Source organism: Tachyglossus aculeatus, chromosome 4 (assembly GCF_015852505.1).
Source record: "Tachyglossus aculeatus isolate mTacAcu1 chromosome 4, mTacAcu1.pri, whole genome shotgun sequence".
Taxonomy (NCBI): Eukaryota; Metazoa; Chordata; class Mammalia; order Monotremata; family Tachyglossidae; genus Tachyglossus; species Tachyglossus aculeatus.
Window position 1 is genome coordinate 29,885,868 of NC_052069.1, and position 24,647 is coordinate 29,910,514.

At 42.7% G+C, this 24,647-nt stretch overlaps 1 protein-coding gene across 1 annotated transcript in view; it reads left to right on the plus strand.

Moving 5' to 3' along the window:
* Positions 1-24,647, plus strand: part of AK5 (adenylate kinase 5) — a 336,353-nt gene that overhangs the window by 213,651 nt on the left and 98,055 nt on the right. Inside the window, exon 8 of the mRNA XM_038745100.1 lies at positions 7,504-7,580. Within this exon, the coding sequence (XP_038601028.1) occupies positions 7,504-7,580 (77 nt within the window). The remainder of the gene's footprint in view (positions 1-7,503; positions 7,581-24,647) is intronic.

The window sequence follows — 24,647 nt, forward strand, 5'->3', positions numbered from 1 at the left end:
GTCTCCCAGCTCCCTACACTTCCTCTCCACCAGCCCTCTCTTCTTGACCCTCTTGTCAGCTTTTTGTCTCCATTCCAATGAGGCAAATGTCCTCAAAGTCACCAATAAAGTCCTCAAAGCCAAGGTCTTATGGACTCCATTTTGTCTTAATCCTTGATCTTTGGGCCATCTTAGACACTGTGGACCATTTCCTTCTCAAAACACTTTCACATTTTGCTTTTTCCAACATCATATTCACGTAATTAGAGGCCTTCCCTGATTAAGCCCTCTTTTCCCTGGCTCACTCTCCCTTCTGCGTCGTCTGCGCACTCGGATCTGTGACCCTTTGACATTTGATATTTGCCCCAACCCGAACCCCACAGCACTTACGTACATATCTTTAAATTATATATTACAAATCATTTATTTGTATTAATGCCTGTCTCCCCCTCCAGAAAGTAAGCTCATTATGGGAAGGGAACATGTTCGCTACTTCTGTTGTATTGTACTCTCCCACACGTTTAGTACAGTGCTCTGCACATAGTAGAGGCAGCATGGCGTAGTGGATAGAGCACTGGGCTGGGAATCAGAAGGTCAGGAGTTCTAATCCCAGTTCTGCCACTTGTACTCTGTGTGACCTTGGGCAAGTCACTTCACTTCTCTGGGCCTCAGTCACCTTATCTGTAAAATGGGGATTGAGACTGTGAGCCCCACATGGGACAGGGACCGTGTCCAACCTGATTGCCTTGTATCCACCCCAGCACTTAGAAGCAGCGTGGCTCAGTGGAAAGAGCACGGGCTTGGGATTCAGAGGTCATGGGTTCTAATCCCGGCTCCCCCACATGTCTGCTCTGTGATCTTGGGCAAGTCACTTAACTTCTCTGAGCCTGTTACCTCATCTGTAAAATGGGGATTAAAACTGTGAGCCCTACGTGGGACAACGTGATCACCTTGTATCCTCCCAAGTGCTTAGGACAGTGCTTTGCACATAGTAAGCGCTTAACAAATGCCATCATTATTATTATTATTACAGTGCCTGGCACATAGTAAGTGCTTAATAAATGCCAAAATTATTATATTAAGTGCTCAATAAGTACTATTGATCAATTCTCCTCTTAGTTCTTCAACTGCTCCTTCTCAGTGTCGTTTGCTGGTTCTACTTCTACCTCTCAACCCTTAACTGGGGGTGTACTGCACCACTACTCTTCTCATTCCACTACGTCCTGGGGTTCATCTGCTAGCGAGGCTTCAGAGCTCCCACCTCCATTCAAGGGACTCATTCATTCATTCAATCAATCATACTTATGGAGCACTTGCTGTGTGCAGAGCACTGTTCTAAGCACTTGGGAAGCACAATTCAGCAACAAATAGAGATAATCCCTACCCAAAACGGGCTCACAGTCTATTGAGGGCTTGCTTACTGCGTGCAGAGCATTTTACTAAGTGCTTGGAAAGTACAATTGCTCTGCCAATTGTCAGCTGTGTGACTTTGGGCAAGTCACTTAACTTCTCTGTGAATCAGTTCCCTCATCTGTAAAATGGGGATTAAGACTGTGAGCCCACCGTGGGACAACCTGACCTCCTTGTAATCTCCCCAGTGCTTAGTACAGTGCTTTACACATAGTAAGCGCTTAATAAATGCCATTATTATTATTACAATTCAGCAACAGAGACAATTCCCCCTTCTAGACTGTGAGCCCGTTGTTGGGTAGGGACTGTCTCTATATGTTGCCAACTTGTACTTCCCAAGCTCTTAGTACAGTGCTCTGCTCACAGTAAGTGCTCAATAAATACGATTGAACGAATGAATGAATCCCGGCCCACAACACGCTTACAGTTTAGAAGGAGGGAGACAGGCATTGAAACAAATGAATAGGCATCAATAGCATCAGTATAAATAACTATAATTAGAATATATAATATAATATATTCATATATAATAATAGAATATATAATTATATATATGCATCAGAAGTCTACCTCTCTATCCCCAACCTTTCTCCCACTATTCATCTCTCATTAGTCAGTCAGCCATCACATTTATTGAGCTCTTACTGTGTGTAGAGCACCGAACTAAGCATATGGGAGAGTACGATAACAATATGACGGACACTTCCCTTGCCCACAAAGAGCTTACAGTTTAGAGGGGAGACAGACATGAATGTACCTCTTGTCTCAAGGACATCTCCACTTGGAGGGTCAGGTGACCGAAACTGAACATATCAACTTCCATCCAAAACCTTCACTTCCTCCCTAAATACCCATCTCTGTCAATAACGCCATCCCCTGTCCAGAAGCCTTCAACCTTGGTGTCATCCTCGACTCTTCAATGTCTTTCGGCATTACGCGTTTGATGAAGTGTTAAACCCTAATGGTTTTTTCTCCATGATGGTTTCCAGATCCACTCCCTTCCTCTCACTCCAGACAACTACCAGTTAGTCAAAGCTCTTGTCAAATTGCAGTTAGACAATTGTATCAGCCTTCTCACAGGAGTCTCTGCTTTCAGTCAGGCCCCACTTCAGTCCATACTGCTGCCCAGATCATCTTTCTGAAGCAGTACTCGACAAGCATCTTTCCGCTCCTTGAAAACCCCCAAAAGCTACTGCCCATTTCCCTCCGCATCGATAAAAACTCACATCACTTCATATATCATCTCTCTTCACCTGCTCTGCTCTAGCTTGCAATCTTCACCTCTCCTAGGCTCATCGTCTATCCTGCCTTGCTCCTGATATTCCTGCCTCTGTATCCTTGCTCGCATCCTTCTCCTGGTCAGAAACTAATTCCTTTCCCCTCCAAGTTCTCTAAATCATAACTCTCCTAATCTTCAAAACCCTCTTAAAATCCCACCTCCTCCCTTAAGCATTTCTGATGAGTCTCCCAGTGCCTTAGTGGCATCAGCACTTAATCAATCACATTTATTGAGTACTAACTTTGTGCAGAACACTATACCAGGCACTTGGAAGAGTACAATATAACCAGGTTGGGAGACACATTTCCTGTCCATGATGATCTTACAGACTGTTTTTATGCTTTTAGTACAGAGCTGTACGCTCAGCAAGCACTCAGTAAATAATATTCGTTCACTTATTCCTATTTTCATCACTTATGTACATTTGGATATTTATTTGTATAGTTATTTGTTAGGCTATTTCATCCTCATGTATTTGTACTCTTTTTTCTAACTTTATCCTTACTCATCCTCCTAGTCCCACTATTGGTAAATGCTCTTGGTCTGTTGGCCTTCCCCATGAAGCTGAAAACCACTTAAGGACAGAGAACTTGCTTCTGTTGTTCTCTCCCAAGTGTTTCATACAGTGTCTGCACTCAGTAGCTATTCAACAGAATGTCATTTATATCTCTCATGACCAGCATATTTTAAAATGTCACTGAGTACCTTAAAATTTGGTGCAGGCCGAGGGATTGAAAAGCAGCATGGCATAGTGAATAGAGCACAGGCTTGGGAGTCAGAAGGACCTGGGTTCTAAATCTGGCTCCATCGCCTGTCTGCTATGTGAACTTGGGCAAGTCACTTCCCTTCTCTGGGCTTGTTACCTCATCTGGAAAACGGGGATTAAGACTTTGAGCCCCAAGAGGGACAGAGACTGCATCCAACCTGATAACCTTGTATCTACCCCACTGCTTAGAACAGTGCTTGGCACACAGTAAGCACTTAACAAATATCATCATCAACATTATTATTATTGTTATTATTATTAAAATGCTGACTTGCTATTTTGTTTATGCTTGGGGTAAACACTAATTCTTTTGTTAAACACTTTTCTACTTGGCAACGAAAATGGGAAATAACTAGCTCTGCATAAGTGCAGTCGAAAAATAATAATGATGATGGCATTTGTTAAGCGCTTACTATGTGCCAAGCACTGTGGGGGTACAAGGTAATCAGGTCGTTTCACATGGGGCTCACAGTCTTAATCCCCATTTTGCAGATGAGGTAACTGAGGCACAGAGAAGTGAAGTGACTTGCCCAAAGTCACGCAGCTGACAAGTGGCGGAGCTGGGATCAGAACCCATGGCCTCTGACTCTCAAGCCCATGCTCTTTCCACTGAGCAACGCTGCTTCTCTAAGACCTGGGGGTCAGAGGATCCTCCACAGGCTCCACAGCCCTTTTTTGTGTGAAAAAAGCCAACATGATCCTGTGGTGCAGAAATAGGAGTGGAACACCAAGGAGCTACAATCCATTACCCCCTTCCCATCTAGCTCTCAGATGACTCTTGTGGGAGTGTTCATTTGCAGCCTCCAAAGCCTCAGAATAATGTGAAGCTCCTGAAGGTTGATAGACATGAGCGTAGATGATTAAAGATTTGGGAAATAGCATCCTCATGTGGAAAGGCTGAAGGTTCTGGAAGTGGGGAGAAGAAGAGAAGGCTCCATCCAGGTGAAGAGGACCAGAGGAAATGGTACAATTTGCATCATGAAAGATTTAAGTTAGAATAAGACAGGCACTTCCTGAGGAGGCTTATTGAATACTGGAATGCTACAGGTGGAATTTGTGGAATCTATTTGCTAAAAGTGTTGAAGAAGAGAATTGTTACTTATACTTACTTTTTCTGTACAAATCACAGATGCAGCATTATTGTTAACCCAACTTCTGTAATAAGCAAAATTTAGAAGGAGAGAGAAGGACTGTGAAATCAGCATCCTCTGGGAAGGCAGTCAGGCCTAGTGGAAAGAGCACAGGCCTGAGAATCAGAAGGACCTGAGTTCTAATCCTGACTCAGCCACTTGTCTGCTGTGACCTTGGGCCAATCACTTCACTTCCCTGAGCCTCAGTTACCTCATCCGCAAAATAGGGATTAAGATTGGTATGGGGCATGGGCTGTTTCCAACCTGATTAATTTTGATCTAACCTAGAGTTTAGAAAGGTGCTTGCCACACAGTGAGTGCTTAATAAATACCATGAAAAGTACCATAATTTTACAAAATGATTTGGGAACCTAATCTTGTTTAAAAATATATCATCATTACAGAGATATATGTTGGCCTTCAGCCTACTCTAGGGAAGAATCTGCTAGGAATCTTACCCTTACAGTGAAGTGTCAGTGGTTTGTGACCCTCCTGTGTGGCAGTTTTTAAAAGCAACACAATGTGCTCTTCCTGCCTAACTACAAAACGTAATGCTTTGCTCCCAGTGGGAAGGATTTTTAATGAGCATTAATCAGCTGTACTTCAGAAGTCCAGTTATGAAAATTAGTCATTTATGTTTGGTCTTTGGAGGTTAGGAGATGAGGAGTGAGGAGCCTAATGAAATCTGAAATGCTACATATTCTTTGTGAAGAAAAAAAAGTAGTAAATTGTGGGTAGCTCGGTTACCCTGGAATTAGGAAATTTGGAGAGCTAAATCCTCTTTTGCTTGAACCGGTATTACCACTCTGATTTGGGTGGCTTTGTTTTCTTGTTGTCTCTAAGAACATTTAAGAATATTTTTATAACATTTATAAGGACAGCGAAGGTCACAAAATAATAATAATAATAATGATGGCATTTATTAAGCACTTACTATGTGCAAAGCACTGTTCTAAGTGCTGGGGAGGTTACAAGGTGATCAGGTTGTCCCACGGGGCGCTCACAGTCTTAATCCTCATTTTACGGATTAGGTAACTGAGGCACAGAGAAGTTAATTGACTTGCCCAAAGTCACACAGCTGACAAGTGGTGGAGCCAGGATTTGAACCCATGACCTCTGACTCCAAAGCCCGGGCTCTTTCCACTGAGCCACGCTGCTTCTCTAACTAAAAGAAGAAGGACGTTCATCCAATAAATGTGATCAATGAATTGGAATCCCTGAGATATGCATATTGTATAGACTGTCATTACTTGATCACTCAGTGGGTTGCCTGGAGTGTCTAAGAGGATAATTATCCCAAAACCTGGTCTTTTATATGTTTTACCTAGCTTTTACCATTTAACATTTGAAAATGTATAATTTTTAGTAATATGTCAATTAACTGGATAGGATTGCTATTTGATACACTCTCTACAAGACAAAAATGAAGTAGAAAAATGATGGGCAGATGATCTCAAAGCAGCATTTCAATTTTCTCTTTTTTAATGAAAAAATGCAAACCCACAATTTACAGAAGGGACTGGAACAGAAGAATTAAATTCAGAGTTAAATGGTTTTCATCACGGCAGCAAACCTTTCTTCTACAATCATTTTCTCATGAGATCTCTGCCTGTTCTTGTACTTACCTATATAGCTAATTGTCCGAATTTCAGAATATAATAATAATAAAAACAATTTAATTATGGTATTTGTTAAGAGTTTACTATGTGCCAGGCACTCTACTAAGCGCTGGGGTGGATACAAACAAATCGGGTTGGACACAGCCCTGTCCCACATGGGGCTCACAGTCTTAACCCGATTTGCTGTATCCACCCTAGTGCTTAGTACAGTGGTTGGCACATAATGAGTGCTTAACAGATACCATAATTATTATTATAGATTGCATCAGGATTTTTCATTTTTGATGTCCTTAGCACACAGTTTTGCTTTCTTATAAAACGTATACAAAGTTTATAAACCTAGAATTAGCACTGTCCATCTTCTGATTTCAGACACTGCTTATCTCTCCCCTTTGCTAGTCCACTTCCAGAATAATAATAATAATGATGATGGTATTTGTTAAGCACTTACTATGTGCCAAGCACTGTTCTAAGCACTGGGATAAATACAATCAGACTGTCTCACAGTCTGAAGCCCCATTTTACAGATGAGGTACCTGAGGCATAGAGAAGTTAAGTGGCTTGCCCAAGGTCACACAGAAGCTTTCAGTTGTTTCCAATTATCACTTGGAACAAATGAAAACCTCTGACCTTTGACTTTAAGACTTTCTGCCAACTGATCCCCTTCTCTTCCTCCCCTTTCTGACCAAAGAAAACAAGAACAGAAGAAATGTCATTGCTGGACTAGCGGTCCTTTCAGCTTCCAACAGTGGCTACAGGTTATCTGGAGGAGTGATGGGACAATGCATCTTCTTGATATCCATAATCCGCTTGTATTTCTTCCTTTGCCTCAACTCAAGGACTAACTTGCTTATGCTTCCCTAGAGATGACAGACATGACACTATATCTTTCCTCTACCTGGAATACTCTTACTTAGAGAAGCAGTGTGGCTCAGTGGAAAAGAGCACGGGCTTTGGAATCACAGTTCATGGGTTCAAATCCCAGCTCCGCCAATTGACAGCTGTGTGACTTTGGAGAAGTCACTTAACTTCTCTGTGCCTCAGTTCCCTCATCTGTAAAATGGGGATGAAGACTGTGAGCCCCCTGTGGGACAACCTGATCACCTTGTAACCTCCCCAGCGCTTAGAACAGTGCTTTGCACATAGTAAGCGCTTAGTAAATGCCATTATTATTATTAATTCCCATTTTACATGATGAGGTAACTGAGGCACAGAGAAGTTAAGTGACTCTTTCCTCTATGCCATGTTGCTTCCAACTAGACTGTGATGTTTCAATAAAGCATATTCAGTTGGAGTTCAATTAAATGTCTTCTGTTTTAGGCCAAAGTGAACTCGACCCCTGTATGACCATGTACTCTGCAGATACGATCGACTCAGAGTATTACTTTGAAGACCAGGTAAGAGCTTTAAAGTCATACGTGATCTCATTTTGCTTCCAGTGGTTTTTATTTTAGTCATTTGCAGCTCAGTTCACCTCCCCTTCCAAATCCTAGACTGTTAACTCGCTGTGGGCAGGGAGTTTGTCTACCAACTCTGTTATATTGCCCTCTCCCAAACACTTAGTACAGCGCTTTGCACACAGTAAGTGCTCCAAAAATGCCACTGACTGATAGTCACTGTCACTAAGTGTCAATGGCACTATTTCTCTGCCATGAAGTAGGTTGGAGCAAATCCTCTTGTACCTCTCTGGAGGCTCCCAGACCAGCTAGCACCTAACTCCGTACTTTCCCCGAGACATCTTCTATAGAAATACTCCCAGGAGCTACCGTCTTTTGGCAGCTGTAAAGCCACAATTTCTCCTTGGCCCAGGCAATGAAGATAATCTAGGATGGGCTGAGTTTTCTCCCCTCCTATTCTAGGAACCCTGCATTTCCCAATCTCGGAGAGAGAATTGAACTTGTGAAATATCAAGGGAGTCTCGGTGAAACAGGTGTCCATCAAGTGACTTTTTAAAAACCTTTTTCCTGAAAAACATATCAGGCAACTGTATAGTCAGGAAGACAATGAGAATATCATCACTGTTGTTGTCTGGGGCTCTACATTTCCCTCGTCTTTGCAGTCATTTATCAGTATTCATTTGGAGCTAGTTGCCACACATGTCCTAGATGTATGGTTTTCCTAGATGAAAATGAAATTCTTTGTCTAAGAATTTGCATATTTTTCTGCATCATTTCCCTTTACTATGCTCATCTTTCAAAGAGAGATGTCGCCAAGTGGAGTACATTTTCTATTTGAGAAAAACCAATGAAACATTTCAGTAACTCCCTCCTTCTAAAACTAAAAACATTCTGCACACAAATGCAAACAATTTCATCTTGAGAAATCAAATTTTTGATGCAGCCTTAAAATGAACTTGATCCAGAACAAACTGATGAAGGGGTCTCTTTGACTATCTAATGCTGCTTCTACTGGTGTGAGCTCTCCGAAAACAACTTTAGAAATCCTCTCACGTCTCTCATCACTTCATTTCAGAACTAGTGAAAGTTAATGGAGGGAACAGCTCACATTATTCTTTATCTAAGTGCTTAGATTCAGAATAATGATTATGGGAAATCATGACAAGGAAAGTCCAATAGAAAATGAGCATTTTCATTACTAATTCTAAACTCAAGGTACAAGCTAAATAGCTCTACTCTCAGGGATGTATATATTTAAGGAAACAGAAGGAATGTCAGTGCAAGTACATTTTACCTTGTTATTGAAAAGAATGCCCCTTTTTCATCTGCAATCGTTCTGCTAGTGTATCCATAGAGTTTTCTTGGTAAAAATATGGAAGTGGTTTACCATTGCCTCCTTCAGCACAGTAAATGAGTCTCTGCCCTCAACTCTCTCCCACTGCCGCTGCTGCCCAGCACAGGATTTTAGGTAATTACAAAATCTAAATAGACATTTGACATTAGCAAATATTTGACATTAACAAACACCATATGGCATTGTCATTGTTCACTCTACAACTTATCAGCCGTTCTATCTTCAGTCCTGGTCTATTTAGGGGCTTAAAATGTGTTTGCTGTAGGAAATGTATATCTTTAAAGCACCCAAAAGAACAATTTGATTTCCTTTTTCCAGTGAAAGGACTTGTTTGTTTCACTGGAGGCAGGAGAGTTGTGGACTCCAGTTCAGAAAGAGGTTAGATTAGGCCTGTTACAAATCATCATATTTCCCTTGAAGAGAGTTGCATGTAATTTATTTGTATCTCGAACTTATTTGAATGTCTGTGTTCCTCTGTAGAGTGTAAGCTACTTTTTTAATGGTATTAAGCACTTACTATGTACCAGACACTGTACTAAACACTGGGGTAGATACAGCATGGCCTAGTGGGTAGAGGATGTGCTTGAGAGTCAGAAGGACTTGCCTTCTAATTCCAGCTCTGCCACTTATCTGTTGTGTGACTATGGGCAAGTCACTTCACTGGGCCTCAGTTACCTCATCTAAAATGGTGATTAAGACAGAAGCCCCATGTGGGACAGGGACTGTGTCCAACCTGATTACCTTGTATCGACTCTAATGTTTAGAAAAGTGCTTGACAGATAAAAAGTGCTTAACAAATGGCATTGTCATTATCATTAGTATTATTACTATTATTACAAGCTAATCAGGTTAGACACAGTCCATGTCCCACACAGGGCTCACGGTCTTCATCTCCATTTTATCAATGAAGTAACTGAAGCCCAAAGAAGTTAAGCGACTTGCCCAAGTTCAAACAGTAGCAGAAGTCAACAGGACCAGGGTTTTCAACCCAGCTCTGCCAATTGCTTTGTGTATAACCTGGGTAAGTCACTTATCTTCTCTGTGCCTCAATTTCCTCTACTGTAAAATGGGGATTAAATATCTGTTCTCCCAACCTGATAAGACTGTGAGCTCCATGATGCACAGGAGTGTGTGTGACCTAAATAACCTGTACATACCTCAGGTTTTAGAACAGTGTTTGACACGTGGCTGAGTGGAAACAGCCCGGGCTTGGGATTCAGAGGTCATGGGTTCAAATCCCAGCTCTGCCACTTGTCAGCTGTGTAACTTTGGGCAAGTCACTTAACTTCTCTGGGCCTCAGTTACCTCATCTGTAAAAGGGGGGTTAAGAATGTGAGCCCTACGTGGGACAACCTGATAGCCTTGTATCTATCCCAGCACTTAGAACAGTGCTCAGCACATAGTAAGCACTTAACAAATACCATTATTATTATTATTATTATTAAGTGCTTAACAATTACCATAAAAGAGTGTCAGAGCTGAGATTAGAACCCAGCTCCTTCTAACTCACTTGTCTAGGCCCTATTCACTAGGCTACACTCCTTGTGGGTAGGGACCACAGCTACTAACTCTGTTATATTGTACTCTGCCAAGTGCTTAGTGCAGTGCTTTGCACACAGTGAGCACTTAAATACCAATGACTGAGTGATTGATTGAAACCCTCTTTGCTGGGACTAAAGCTCTATTCTGGAAAAACGTCATTTCTTCTTGAAGTTTTTACCCTCCTTCTAGTGTCTCAGAAGGAAGTGACAAGGACCAAACCAGGAATGACTATGGTATTCAACATTTTTATGATGCAAGCATTTAAAAGCCAAAGGAAACTTGGGTTGGGATGGCATGGTCTTTGATAAACAAATATCTTATCTCTCCGGTCGTTCTTTCTCAGTCTCTTTTGCAGGCTCCTCCTCCCCCTCCCATCCCCTTACTGTGGGGGTTCCCCAAGGTTCAGTGCTTGGTCCCCTTCTGTTCTCAATCTACACTCACTCCCTTGGTGACCTCATTCGCTCCCACGGCTTCAACTATCATCTCTACGCTGATGACACCCAGATCTACATCTCTGCCCCTGCTCTCTCCCCCTCCCTCCAGGCTCGCATCTCCTCCTGCCTTCAGGACATCTCCATCTGGATGTCTGCCCGCCACCTAAAGCTCAACATGTCGAAGACTGAGCTCCTTGTCTTCCCTCCCAAACCTTGTCCTCTCCCTGACTTTCCCATCTCTGTTGACGGCACTACCATCCTTCCCGTCTCACAAGCCCGCAACCTTGGTGTCATCCTCGACTCCGCTCTCTCATTCACCCCTCACATCCAAGCCGTCACCAAAACCTGCCGGTCTCAGCTCCGCAACATTGCCAAGATCCGCCCTTTCCTCTCCATCCAAACTGCTACCCTGCTCGTTCAAGCTCTCATCCTATCCCGTCTGGACTACTGCACCAGCCTTCTCTCTGATCTCCCATCCTCGTGTCTCTCTCCACTTCAATCCATACTTCATGCTGCTGCCCGGATTATCTTTGTCCAGAAACGCTCTGGGCATATTACTCCCCTCCTCAAAAATCTCCAGTGGCTACCAATCAATCTGCGCATCAGGCAGAAACTCCTCCCCCTGGGCTTCAAGGCTCTCCATCCCCTCGCCCCCTCCTACCTCACCTCCCTTCTCTCCTTCTCCAGCCCAGCCCGCAACCTCCGCTCCTCCACCGCTAATCTCCTCACTGTACCTCGTTCTCGCCTGTCCCGCCGTCGACCCCCGGCCCACGTCATCCCCCGGGCCTGGAATGCCCTCCCTCTGCCCCTCCGCCAAGCTAGCTCTCTTCCTCCCTTCAAGGCCCTGCTGAGAGCTCACCTCCTCCAGGAGGCCTTCCCAGACTGAGCCCCTTCCTTCCTCTCCCCCTCGTCCCCCTCTCCATCCCCCCGTCTTACCTCCTTCCCTTCCCCATAGCACCTATATATATGTATATATGGTTGTACATATTTATTACTCTATTTATTTATTTATTTATTTATTTTACTTGTACATTTCTATCCTATTTTATTTTGTTGGTATGTTTGGTTCTGTTCTCTGTCTCCCCCTTTTAGACTGTGAGCCCACTGTTGGGTAGGGACTGTCTCTATGTGTTGCCAATTTGTACTTCCCAAGCGCTTAGTACAGTGCTCTGCACATAGTAAGCGCTCAATAAATGCGATTGATTGATCGATTGAATAGGCTACTCTAAAATGTGGGAGAAGGATATGGTAACTTTAAGTCCTTATAAATCATGGGAAAAATAAGTTTAAATATTAGGAAAATGAGTTTACACAAGGAAAATTTTAAAGATACTGAATGTTAAAAACTTACTTAGGGAAGAAGCTAGATTCTGCCTAATTTGGGGGGATAGAGCTTTTCTGAATACTTTAACCTCATTTTTATTAACTGACCCAAAATTAGAGCTGTGATTTATACTGGTCTGCCTCTTGGACTTTTTGTAATGTCAGTATTAGTGCTTAGTGTCACCTCAATAAAGAAATAATGACTGTATACATTCTTTACCTAGTACTATATCATCATGAGACGCAGCATGGCTCAGTGGAAAGAGCACGGGCTTTGGAGTCAGAGGTCATGGGTTCAAATCCCAGCTCTGCCAATTGTCAGCTGGGTGACTTTGGGCAAGTCACTTAGCTTCTCTGTGCTTCAGTTACCTCATCTGTAAAATGGGGATTAAGACTGTGAGCCCCCTGTGGAACAACCTGATGACCTTTTAACCTCCCCAGCGCTTAGAACAGTGCTTTGCACATAGTAAGCGCTTAATAAATGCCATCATTATTATTACCCTACCCTCAACCCCATGGCATTTATGTACATATCTGTAATTTATTTATGTTAATATTAGTCTCCCCATCTAGACTGCAAGCTCCTTGTGGCCATTGACCGTGTCGACCAACTCTCTTGTAGTGTGCTTCCCAGGCGCTTAGTAGAGTGTGCTGCGTATGTAAGCGCTCAGTAAATACTACTGATTAATTGATCCCCTAAGGACACCTCGAAATACCAGAAAAAGATTAAATCGAAGGAATCGCATGTGGTATTTTAAAAAAAACAACTAGCCATACTAGTGCTTTAAGAGTTTGGATGCCTTAAGTAACTAATTGCTAAGCTTTTGGGATAAGGTGAAACTCTTCCTTCAATCAGTTCTCGCCTCAGCAAGATGAAGAAGACAGTGGAAAGAACTGGTGCAAGAATTAGTGATGGCAGCCAGTTTTTGCAGTCTTCCAGTGAAACAGGACAATCCTGGTGGTTTTTGTCTGGGGGAGACGGACTGAGAGGAGATTCCAAATTTTCATTCCGTCTGCTCCCCCAGGACCCGTCTTGAATGAGCTAACAACTATTAGAGTTGAAGGAGACACTGTCTGCCACTGAATCAGAAAAACCAGGCAGTGAAGCATAAGGCAAAAGGATGGTGTCTCTGTGAACAGTCCAAGAGCTGTAGATTCCACACACTGGCTCTGAAAATTGATGCCAGTTTGATAAAGGTCAAAGTAAATCAATGCCTGCTGTTGCTGCTTTCCTGGAACAGGCTGTCATCGCCTCTGCACATCTCCTCAATCAGGCAATCCATCAGTGGTATTTACTGAGTGCTTATTGTGGGCAGAATACCATTCTAAGCACATAATAATAATAATAATTGTGGCATTTGTTAAATTCTCACTATTTACCAAGTACTGTACTAAGTGCTGAAGGTACAAGATAATTAGGTCCCTAATGGGGCTCACAATCTAAATAGGAGGGAGAACAGATAACAAATCTCCACTTGAAGTTGAGGAAACTGGGGCCCAGAGAAGTTAAGTAACTTGCCTAAGGTCACACTGCAGGCATAATGGTGGAGCTGGAATTAGAAGAAGAGGAGAAGCAAACTGGCGTAGAGGATAGAGCACGCGCTCCACTCGTCTGCTGTGTGTGGGCAAATCACTACCTCAGTTACCTCATCTAGAAAATGGGGATTGAGACTGTGAGCCCGAAGTGGGACAGGGACTGTGTCCAACTCGATTTGCTTGCATCCCAGAACAATGCCTGGCATATAGGAAGTGCTTAACAAATACATTAATAATAATTATTATTATTAGAACCCAAGTGTTCTGACTCCCAGATTCGTGTTTTATCCACTAGGCCCTCCTGCTTCCCAAGTTGACGGAGCTGCAGTGAGGGGGTGAGAAACAGCTCTTCCCTCTTTAACAGTTTGGGATTACTGGGTCATTCTCCTCCTTGGTCTTTGTGCCTCCAGCTCATAATTCACTCTGCTGCCCAAGAAATTTTTCTAAAGTGTCATTATGTACACAAAAACTTCCAATAGTCGCCAGTTTATTTCTGCATCAAGCATAAACTCCTGACCATTGGCTTTAAGACACTCCATCAGCTATCTCCCCTACTTATCCTCACCCCTCCCACCACCTCCCCAGCCTTCATGGTGGAGAAGCAGCATGGCTTAGTGGAAAGAGCACGGGCTTGGGTGTCAGAGGACATGGGTTCTAATCCCGACTCCACCACTTGTCTGCTGTGTGACCGTGGGCAAGTCACTTCACTTCTCTGTGCCTCAATTACCTCAGCTGTAAAATGGGTATTAAGACTGTGAGCCCCAAGTGGGACAACCTAATTACCTCTTATCTACCCCAGTGTTTAGAACAATGCTTGGCACATAGTAAGCCCTTAATGAATACCATAATAATAATAATAATTATTATTATTAATTATTCCAACCCTAATTCCAACCTACCCACTGTCCCTTACACTGTACTCTCCCACATCCGCCCCCTGACTCACAACCATTTCTTTATGGCACATCTTAGGTACTTACTATGTGCTAAACACCATTTTAAGTGCTGGGGTCAGTACAAGTTAATTAGGTTGGACACAGTCCCTGTCCCACATGGGGCTCACAGTCTAAATAAGAGGAAGACCAGGATCACTGAGGCACAGAGAAGTTAAGTGCCTTCCCCAAGGTCACACAGCAAGCATTCAGCAGAGCTGAGATTAGAACCCAAGTCCTCTGACTCCGAACCCTGTGCTCTTTCCATTAAAACATGCTGCTTCTGGGCCCCCCTTACTGCTGTCTGGAAGTCCATCCCTCTTCAAATCTGCCAGGTCTCAGCTCGTCCTATCTTCAAAACACTTCTGAATTTATTTTAGTTTTTTTTTAATTGTATTTTTAAGTGCTTAATAATAATAATGGTACTGGCTAAGTGCTTACTATGTGCAAGGCACTGTACTAAGCGCTGGGGTAGATACAAGCAAACTGGGTTGGACACAATCCCTGTCCCACGTGGGGCTCACAGTCTCAACCCCCATTTTACAGATGAGGTAACTGAGGCCCAGAGAAGTAAAGTGACTTGCCCAAGGTCACACAGCAGGTAAGGGGCAGATTCGGGATTAGAACCCATGATCTTCTGACTCTGAGGCCCATGCTCTATCCACTACACCATGCTGCTTCTATGCTTACCACACTTACTATGTGTCAGACACTGTACTAAGCACTGGGATGGCTACACAGTCCCTCTCCAACATGGGGCTCATGGAATCCCAGCTCCACCACTTATCTGCTGTGTGACCTTGGGCAAGGCACTTAACTTCTCTGTGCCTCAGTTACCTCAACTGTAAAATGGGGTTTAATGCTGTGAGACCCACATGGAACATGGACTGTATCCAAACTGATTAACTTGTATCTTCCCCATTGCTTAGAACGGTGTTTGACACATAGTAAGCACCGAAAAAATATTATTATTATTAGTATTAATAATAATAAAATATTAATCTACCCACAAGGAAGCTAATACAGAGGAAGAAATGGGGAGAATAAAGATTATGTGTGGATAGGGATTGTCTGTTTTAATTGCTGAATTGTACTTTCCAAGGACTTAATACAGTGCTTTCCATACAGTAAGCACTCAGTAATTATGATTAAATGAATGAATTATGTGCTGCTCCCCTTTTTGAGGGCAGATTTCCAGGTTTTCACCAAGCTCCTGCTGCAAACAGCCTTCTACAGCCACTGTGGGACACATATGGGGCTTGCAGTTAGTGCACCCCAAAATTATGTTGGAAGATTGCTGCTTATATTCCATGACATTTTACATTTTACCCCCCCGAAAGTCATGGGAAACTTTAGTAGAGCGCCAAGCACACAGTAAGTCATCAAATACCACTGGTGGATCAATTAATTGAATGAATGGCCCAAGATCCCATGTGCTGGCTGCTAAAGATGGGAAGGAATGGCTAATTCATTCATTCATTCAAGCGTATTTATTGAGCGCTTACTGTGTGCAGCGTACCATACTAAGCGTTTGGAAAGTATAATTTAACAACAAATAGAGACAGTCCCTACCCAATGGGCTTACAGTCTGGAAGAGGGGAGACAGACAACAAAACAAAACAAGTGGACAGGCATCAATAGCATCAATATAAATAAATAGAATTGTAGATATATACACATCATTAATAAATAGAATAACAAATATGTACATATATACACAAGTGCTGTGGGGCAGGGCTAAGGTCTAGTGCTGCCCCCCACTCCCCGATAATGGTGAGCCTCTCAAAGCAACAAGTTCTTTTTAATGGCATTTATTAAGCACTTACTATGTGCAAAGCACTGTTCTAATCGCTGGGGAGGTTACAATAATAATAATAATAATGTTGGTACTTGTTAAGTGCTTACTATGTGCAAAGCACTGTTCTAAACGCTGGGGAGGATACAAGATGATCAGGTTGTCCCACGGGGGGCTCACAGTCTTGATCCCCATTTTACAGATGAGGTAACAGAGGCACAGAGAAGTTAAGTGACTTGCCCAAGGTCACACAGCTGACAAGTGGCTGAGCGGGGATTTGAACCCCTGACCTCTGACTCCAAAGTCTATGCTCTTTCCACTGAGCCATGCTGCTTCAATAATCGACAGCATACAAATTACCCTCACACTATCTTTAAGTATTAATAGTACCTTATATTTACTTGATTTAGGAAGGTATCACCAAGATGGAATCAGAAACCAGATCCTGGAATAGAAACAGAGCTGCATGGTGTAGTGGAGTGAGCAAGTGCCTGGGAGTAATCCTGCCTCTGCCACTTGTCTACTGTGTGACCTTGGGCTAGTCACTTCACGTCTCTGGGCTTCAGTTACCTCGTCTATAAAATGGGGATTAAAACTGTGAGTCCCTCGTGAGACAGGGACTGTGTCCAGTCTGATTTGTTTTTATCCACCCCAGCAGTTAGTACAGTGTCTGGCACATAATAAGTGCTTAACAAATACCACATTTAGATACTTTAACATGCTTGCTTTCCTTTGGCCCAGGGTTCTCAACCTCCTAAAATATAGCCAAATTTCCCTTGGTGATTTCTCCTGTGTTTTGCTGTCCAAACGTCCCTCCTTAGATGATCTCCTCTAGCCCATCTTTGACCCCTCAACCACCACTTCCCTCTGGCCTGGAACTCCCTCCCACTTCCAATCCGACAGCCAGTCTCCCCATCTTCAAAACCTTTCTAAAAGCACACCTCCTCCAAGTAACCTTTCCTGATTAAGCCTTCATTTTCGACATCACCTACGGATTCAGTTTTGTATCCCTTAAGAAGCAGCGTGGCTCAGTGGAAAGAGAACGGGCTTGGGAGTCAGAGATCACGGTTTCTAATCCCAGCTCCACCACTTGTCAGCTGTGTGACTTTGGGCAAGTCACTTCACTTCTCTGTGCCTCAGTTACCTCATCTGTAAAATGGGCATTAAGACTGTGAGCCCCATATGGGACAAACTGATCACCTTGTATCCACTCCAGCTTCGCACATAGTAAACGCTTAACAAATGTCATCATTATTATTATTATTATTAAGCACTTTGATACTTGCCTCAGTCCCACTACACATACATACATCCTTATGCTCCACTATTTCCTGAATATGTCATTTATTTTGTCTTTCTTCCCCTGTAGACTCCTTGAGGTCAGTAATCATGTCTACCAATTCTATTATACTGTATTTTCCCATGCACTTAGTACAGTGCTCTGTACACAGTAAGTGCTCAGTAAATATCACTGACTGATTGGCTTCTGAAATGCAAATTGAGCCCACCTTAGCCCATTTTACAGACAAGGGAAGGGCACTGAGGCAGCTGACAGTGTGATCAGCTTGAGGTGACCTAGGCAGAACAAACCTGAAGCCTCCCATCTGTTCCTTAGTACATTTGTTCTTTAAAATCAATTTCCATTGTGGCTCTTGGCTCCAAAATTTGGGGGAAAGCTTTTGAAAACAAATATTGGAGAATTTTTACACGTGTGCATAGGAAGTGGAAAAATGGCATCATTCCCAGAGGTAGCATATTTCATTCCTTTCTATAGAGATAATCAATTTGAGGAGTAAACTGGGCTGTGGATTTATCGGATAGATAAATCTCACTTCCATTGTGAGAGCTGCATGAGCCAGATGGAGTGGACCAGCTGTAATGGCCACATTTATCTCTGCGCCCTACGTGGAGCAGCACAGTTTTGTGACAGGTGTAATTTGTCATGGAGAACAACCATGACACCTGTTTCTCTGAGCATCAGTTGGGTGCCATAGTCTGAGTCAGAAGCCTGGGATGGAGGAACCACTGGTCTGACAACTATGAAATTTGCTAGCAGGAAAGGTAAGTAAGGGTGAGGAAGTGGAGTAGGAGAGGGCAATAGAAGCCACAGCACACTGAAGCTAAAAAACAAACAAGTATCAAAAACCAAATTATCTGCTGTCATTTTGTAGGGCAAGAGCTGAATCATCACTTGGGCCTTCATGGTTTATTGGGATTTGGATGGGAGAAGCAGTGTGGCTTAGTGGAATGAACCCGGGCTTGGGAGTCAGAGGTCATGGGTTCTAATCCCAGCTCCACCACTTGTCCCTTGTATGACTTTGGGCAAGTCACTTAACTTCTCTGTGCCTCGGTTACCTCATCTGTAAAATGAGGATTAAACCTGTGAGCCCCAGCTGAGACAACCTGATTTCCTAGTATCTACCCCAGCGCTTAGAACACTGCTTGCCACATAGTAAGCACTTAACAAATGCCATCATCATCGAAAGAACAGGAGGATATTTTCTAGTTTTTGAACTTCACAAACTCTTGTCCATCATTTTCAGAAGGGATTTTAAATAATGGTGAAACTGTATTGCTTATAGTACCAATTTTGAAGCAGGAATTCAATATTACTTCAGAATATCTTGAGGCATTACAGCAAATGCACAGTGACAGCTCAAGCAGATCAGTTCCTGTCAGAGAGAAATTCTTAGTTTGAATAAAGTAAGTATTTTCACAGAGAGAAAAGCTAGAATGCTCATTTGTTTCAAGCCCTATGTTGGAAACATCCCATGTGTGCAAAGGAAAGGAGACATTGATCGCCGGTAATGGAATCACTGCCTAATTTACTTCCCTGGCGAGACTTCTTTTGGAAACCTTATTATTCTTGTCACCAAGTATTTTTCATTAGTTTCCTAGACTCCAAAATGCTTTTCTCCTACAAATTTGCTTTGTCTCATTCCTTCACAGGTTAAAAATATTCAAGGTGTCAGTACTGTATAATAAAGATAAAAGAAACAGAACTGGACAGTTTCACCAGATACTTTTTAGAGATTAAAGGATAGCAGAGTGCTATTAAATTGTAAAATAAATCACCTTCCAGACTCACTGTCCTACATCAGCAATAACAAAGGGGGAAAACAAAAATCCAACAAGAGCCTTGGGTTGTCCACAGTTTTAGAGTACTGGGAGAATTAATGGTTGGAAAGGAAGTGAAGAAAAGCCGTAGTCACACTGTATGTACTCTGAGTCTCAACACGAGTCTCTAGGAACAACAGACATTCCTAGGAACCCGAAGTGGGAGGAATAAATAAAATCCCAAGAGGAGAGAGAAGAAGAAAGAAAAGAACGATAAAGAGAAAGTACCCTGTTTGTGAGTTTAAAGTCCCTGCTGCAAGTGTTGGAGATGACTTCCTTGCTCTATCAGCCTCACTTCAATCTTTAGAAACATAATAACTTAAGAAACGACTGTCAGTCCAAAATTCTCCCTCTGACAATGACCACAGGATGCGTGACCTCCATCCTCATAATAAAGGATGTTCTATTAAAATTCCTTACTTTTCCCTATAATAATCCACTATTGACCTTTCATCCATGAAAATACTCAAACATTCCGTGTCCTTTGACAGAAATTTCCCCAGTGTGACAGTGGAAGCACTGAAGCTACAAAGGAGAATACACTCTCATAGGACTACAAGAAATGCTGCTACTGGCCAGACTTCCTCAGTGTTCTGGGATATAATGAACAACAATTCTGTATTCACCCCACATCACTCTGTGACATTGCAGAATTCAGTAATTCACTTCTTCCTCTTCATCTTTCCTTACTAACATTACTAACCTTTTCAGTCTTAGTTTAGAGGCTATTCCAACCCCCTGGTCATTTGAGTTGCCTTTCTCTGCATCATTTTGACAATTGATAATATTCCTTTGGAGTGTCAGTTGGGAAAATTGGAAAGGTTAGAATGAAGGCTTGGAGGCAAGAAGTCCCCAGAATGAATGATTGAAACAGGAGAAAGAATAGGGAGGCCTTCATGATTCAGCCCTCTTTTCCCACACTCTCTCTTCTTTCTGTGTCATTTATGCATTTAGTTCAATCAATCAATTGTATTTATTGAGCACTTTTTGTATGCAGAGCATATTAAGTGCTTGGGAGAGTTCAGTATAACAGAGTTAGTAGACACATTCCCTGCCCACAAGGAGCTTACAGTCTGGAGGGGGAGAACAAATCTGTACCTTTCAAGCACATGATGTTCACCTGACCCTCTGCCCCATAACACTTATGTACATATCCTTAATTTATTAATTTATATTACTGTCTGTCTGCCCCCTCCAGACTCTAAATTCCTTGTGGGCAGAAAACATGTCTACCAACTCTGTGGTATTATAATAAATCATTTGCATTTATTGAGTGCTTTACTATGTGTAGAGCACTGTACTAAACACTTGGGAGAGTACAATATAACAGAATTAACAACACAGTCCCTGCCCATAATGAGCTTACAGTCTACTCTCCCAAGTGCTTAGTACAGCGTTCTGCAGCCAGTAAGCCCTCGATAAATATGACTGAATGATCGATTGATTCAGAGAGCACAAAAGGCAAAACAGGAGTAGGGGTCTACTGCACCTATTTAGGAAGGCTGGAATTCTCCTGATTATACTGGGAGAAATATGGTGAATTCGTAGAAAGCAAGGGATGCAGGATAGGTGGGATTAGAACAATGCTTCCTTTGTTGTCTGCATCTCTTGGGCAGGTTGGAGCCGGCCCTGCGTGGGAATGGGAGTAAAGGACCGTATATCTACCTCATGACTACAAGTCGATGATACCTGCCAGAACCAGAATCTGCTACTGCACCGTGATGGCATTAACAATAACTCCAATAATAATCAGTATTAATATTAATAATGATAAGAATAGTATTTGGTAGGTGCTGACTCCCTGCCAAGCCCTGTGGTAGATCCAGTCCCTGTTCGACATGGGGTTCACAGACTAAGGGGAAGGAAGAAGAGGTATTTAATCTACATTTTAGAGAAGCAGTGTGGCCTAATGGATAAGACCAGAGGACTGGGAGTCAGGAGGACCTAGGTTCTAACCCTGGCTCTGCCACTTGTCTGCTGTGTGGTCTTGGGCAAGTCACTTAACTTCTCTGTGCCTTAGTTATCTCATCTGTAAAATGGGACATGTACTGTGCTTGTATCAACTCCAGCACTTAGTACAATGTCTGGAATAGAGTAAGTGCTTAAAAGGTACCATAAAAAAGGTTACAAATGAAGCAGCCAAGACAAAGAAATGAAGTGATTTGTCAAAAAAAATCACACGACAGGCAAGTGGCAGAGCTAGGATTAGAACTTCTGATTCCTAAACCTATGCTATTTCCACCAGGCTATTTGATGATGGCATTTCTTAAGTGCTTACTTACTATGCTTACTATGTGCTAAGCTTACTAAGCTTATTTGCTTACTATGTGCAAAGCACTGCTCTAAGCGTGGGGAAGGTTACAAGGCAATCAGGTTGTCCCACGGGGGGCTCACAGTTTTAATCCCCATTTTACAGATGAGGTAACTGAGGCACAGAGACGTGAAGTGACTTGCCCAAAGTCACACAGCTGACAATTCTCGGAGCCAGGATTTGAACCCATGACCTCTGACTCCAAAGCCCGGGCTCTTTCCACTGAGCCACGCTGCTATTTCACTTCCCCTTAGTTGCAGGCAATAATAATAATTATGGTATTTGTTAAGTGCTTACTATGTGCCAGGCACTGTACTAAGTGCTGAGGTAGATGCAAGCAAATCAGGTTGGACACAGTCCCTGTCCCAAATGGAGCTCACGGTTTCAAACCCCATTTTACAGATGAGGTAACTGAGGCACAGAGAAGTGAAGTGACTTGCCCAAGATCACACAGCAAACAAGTGGCAGAGTTGTAGTTAGAACCCATGACCTTCTGACTCCCAGGAGCATTTTCTAGCCACAGACTAGTCATGACCATTAAACTCAATTTGGCTCATTTTTCTGTTGATGCATTACTTAAATTAGTTGTCTCATGCTTCTTCCCACCGGAAGGGCTTTTCCAGGAGCTCCAGAGTTATGAGGAGTAAAAGAAGGAGTAGGATGTGAAAGGGATTGATGGAGATGGTGAAGGATATTTTAGGAAGGAAAATGGCAGGAATGGCTAAAATCACCATCACATTTTTTTTTGTACAGTGCTTTTATTTTTCCAAACTGCTTTCAAATCTCATTTCATCCTCAAAGCATCACTATGAGTTAGAGGCAGGCATTATTTACCTTGGATTTTACAGATGAAGAAACTGAGTTATAGAAAGGTTAAATCCATAATGAAATAAAGATAAATATGTTCGGGGCAGTTCTTTTTGATTCTTTTATTTCCCTTGCCTTCCGATTCATCCTTCTTCAAAGTCTGCAGAAGTATTAATTACAATATTGGTGCATTCAGTCAATCAATCAGTGGTATTTATTGAATACTTAAAGTGCTTACTGTGTGCATCATCATCAATCGTATTTATTGAGCGCTTACTGTGTGCAGAGCACTGTACTAAGCGCTTGGGAAGTACAAATTGGCAACATATAGAGAAAGTCCCTACCCAGCAGTGGGCTCACAGTCTAAAAACAGTGGGCTCACAGTGTGCAGAGCACTGTATTAAGCACTTGGGAGAGTAAAGTCACTAACCTGCTGTGTGACCTTGGGCAAGTGTTCTCTCCTACTTAAACTGTGAATCTCACGTGGGACCTGATTCTCTTGTATTAACTTCAGCATTTAGTACAGTGCTTGGCACATAAGTGCTTAATAAATGCCATAATTTTTTATTATTATTACATTACAACAGAGTTGGTAGACATGATCCTTATCCACCAGGAGCTTACATCCTAGAGGGGGAGAACTCAGCTGTTGTTGTCTTATGCTGTCGAGTCATGTGCAACCCATAGTAACGCCATAGACACACCTCTCCAAGAACGCCCCATTTCTATCTGCACTTTTCATCTTCTATTGTTCTGGTAGCGTATCCATAGAGCTTTCTTGGTAAAAATGCAAAAGTGGTTTACCGTTGCCTCCTTCCGTGCAGTAAACGAGCCTCTGCCCTCGACTCTCTTCCATGCCGCTGCTGCCCAGCACAGGGGACGTTTGACTTGTAGCAGAGTGCCTTCCACTCACTAGCCACTGCCCAAGCTAGAAATGGAATGGGTAGGCCTCTGCTTGACTCTCCCCCATCTTACCTCCTTCCCTTCCCCACAGCACCTGTATATATGTATATATGTCTGTACATATTTATTACTCTATTTATTTATATATTTTACTTATACATATCTATTCTATTTATTTTATTTTGTTAGTATGTTTGGTTTTGTTCTCTGTCTCCCCCTGTTAGACTGTGAGCCCACTGTTGGGTAGGAACTGTCTCTATATGTTGCCACCTTGTACTTCCCAAGTGCTTAGTACAGTGCTCTGCACACAGTAAGCACTCAATAAATACAATTGATTGATTGATTGATTAGTCATGACTGGTACCAGGAATTCTCCAGGTGTGACTCTGAGAGCAGGGAGAACTCAGCTACCTATAGTCTAATAACCAGGCTTATAGTCAGTGTCCACTGTCGGGATCATACCTGGAGAGTTTCCAGTACTCTACCAGTCTCAACTATGGGAGGGAGAGTAAAGCAGAGGCATATCCATTCCATTCCTAGCTTGGCCAGTGGTTAGCAATTAGAAGGCAGTCTACTACATTTCAAAACTCACCCATGCTGGGCAGCAGCGGCATGGGAGAGTCAGACTCAAGTTGACTGTATGGATGGAGGTAACAGTAAACCACTTCCGTATTTTTACCAAGAAAACTCTGTGTTTACCAGAATGATTGCAGTTGGAGGTGGGGCTTTCTGGGAGAGAGGTGTCCATGGAGTCACTATGGGTTGGAAACAGCTCTGCGCCATAAGACAAGTCAGAGTGTACTATAGGGGCTTGAAAAAAAAAAGGGCAAGAACTGAACCAGCCCCTAGCACGGTAAACATGTGAGCACTAAGAGGAACAATCTCTGGGGATACATGGTACAGTTAGTACTGTCTGTCCTGTTTTGGCCCTTTCAGTTGCATTCATTCCCACTGGTAAAGTCCACTTTCAGGGTGTTATTTTGATTGTTTCCTTTTTCCTGGTGTCTCTCAAG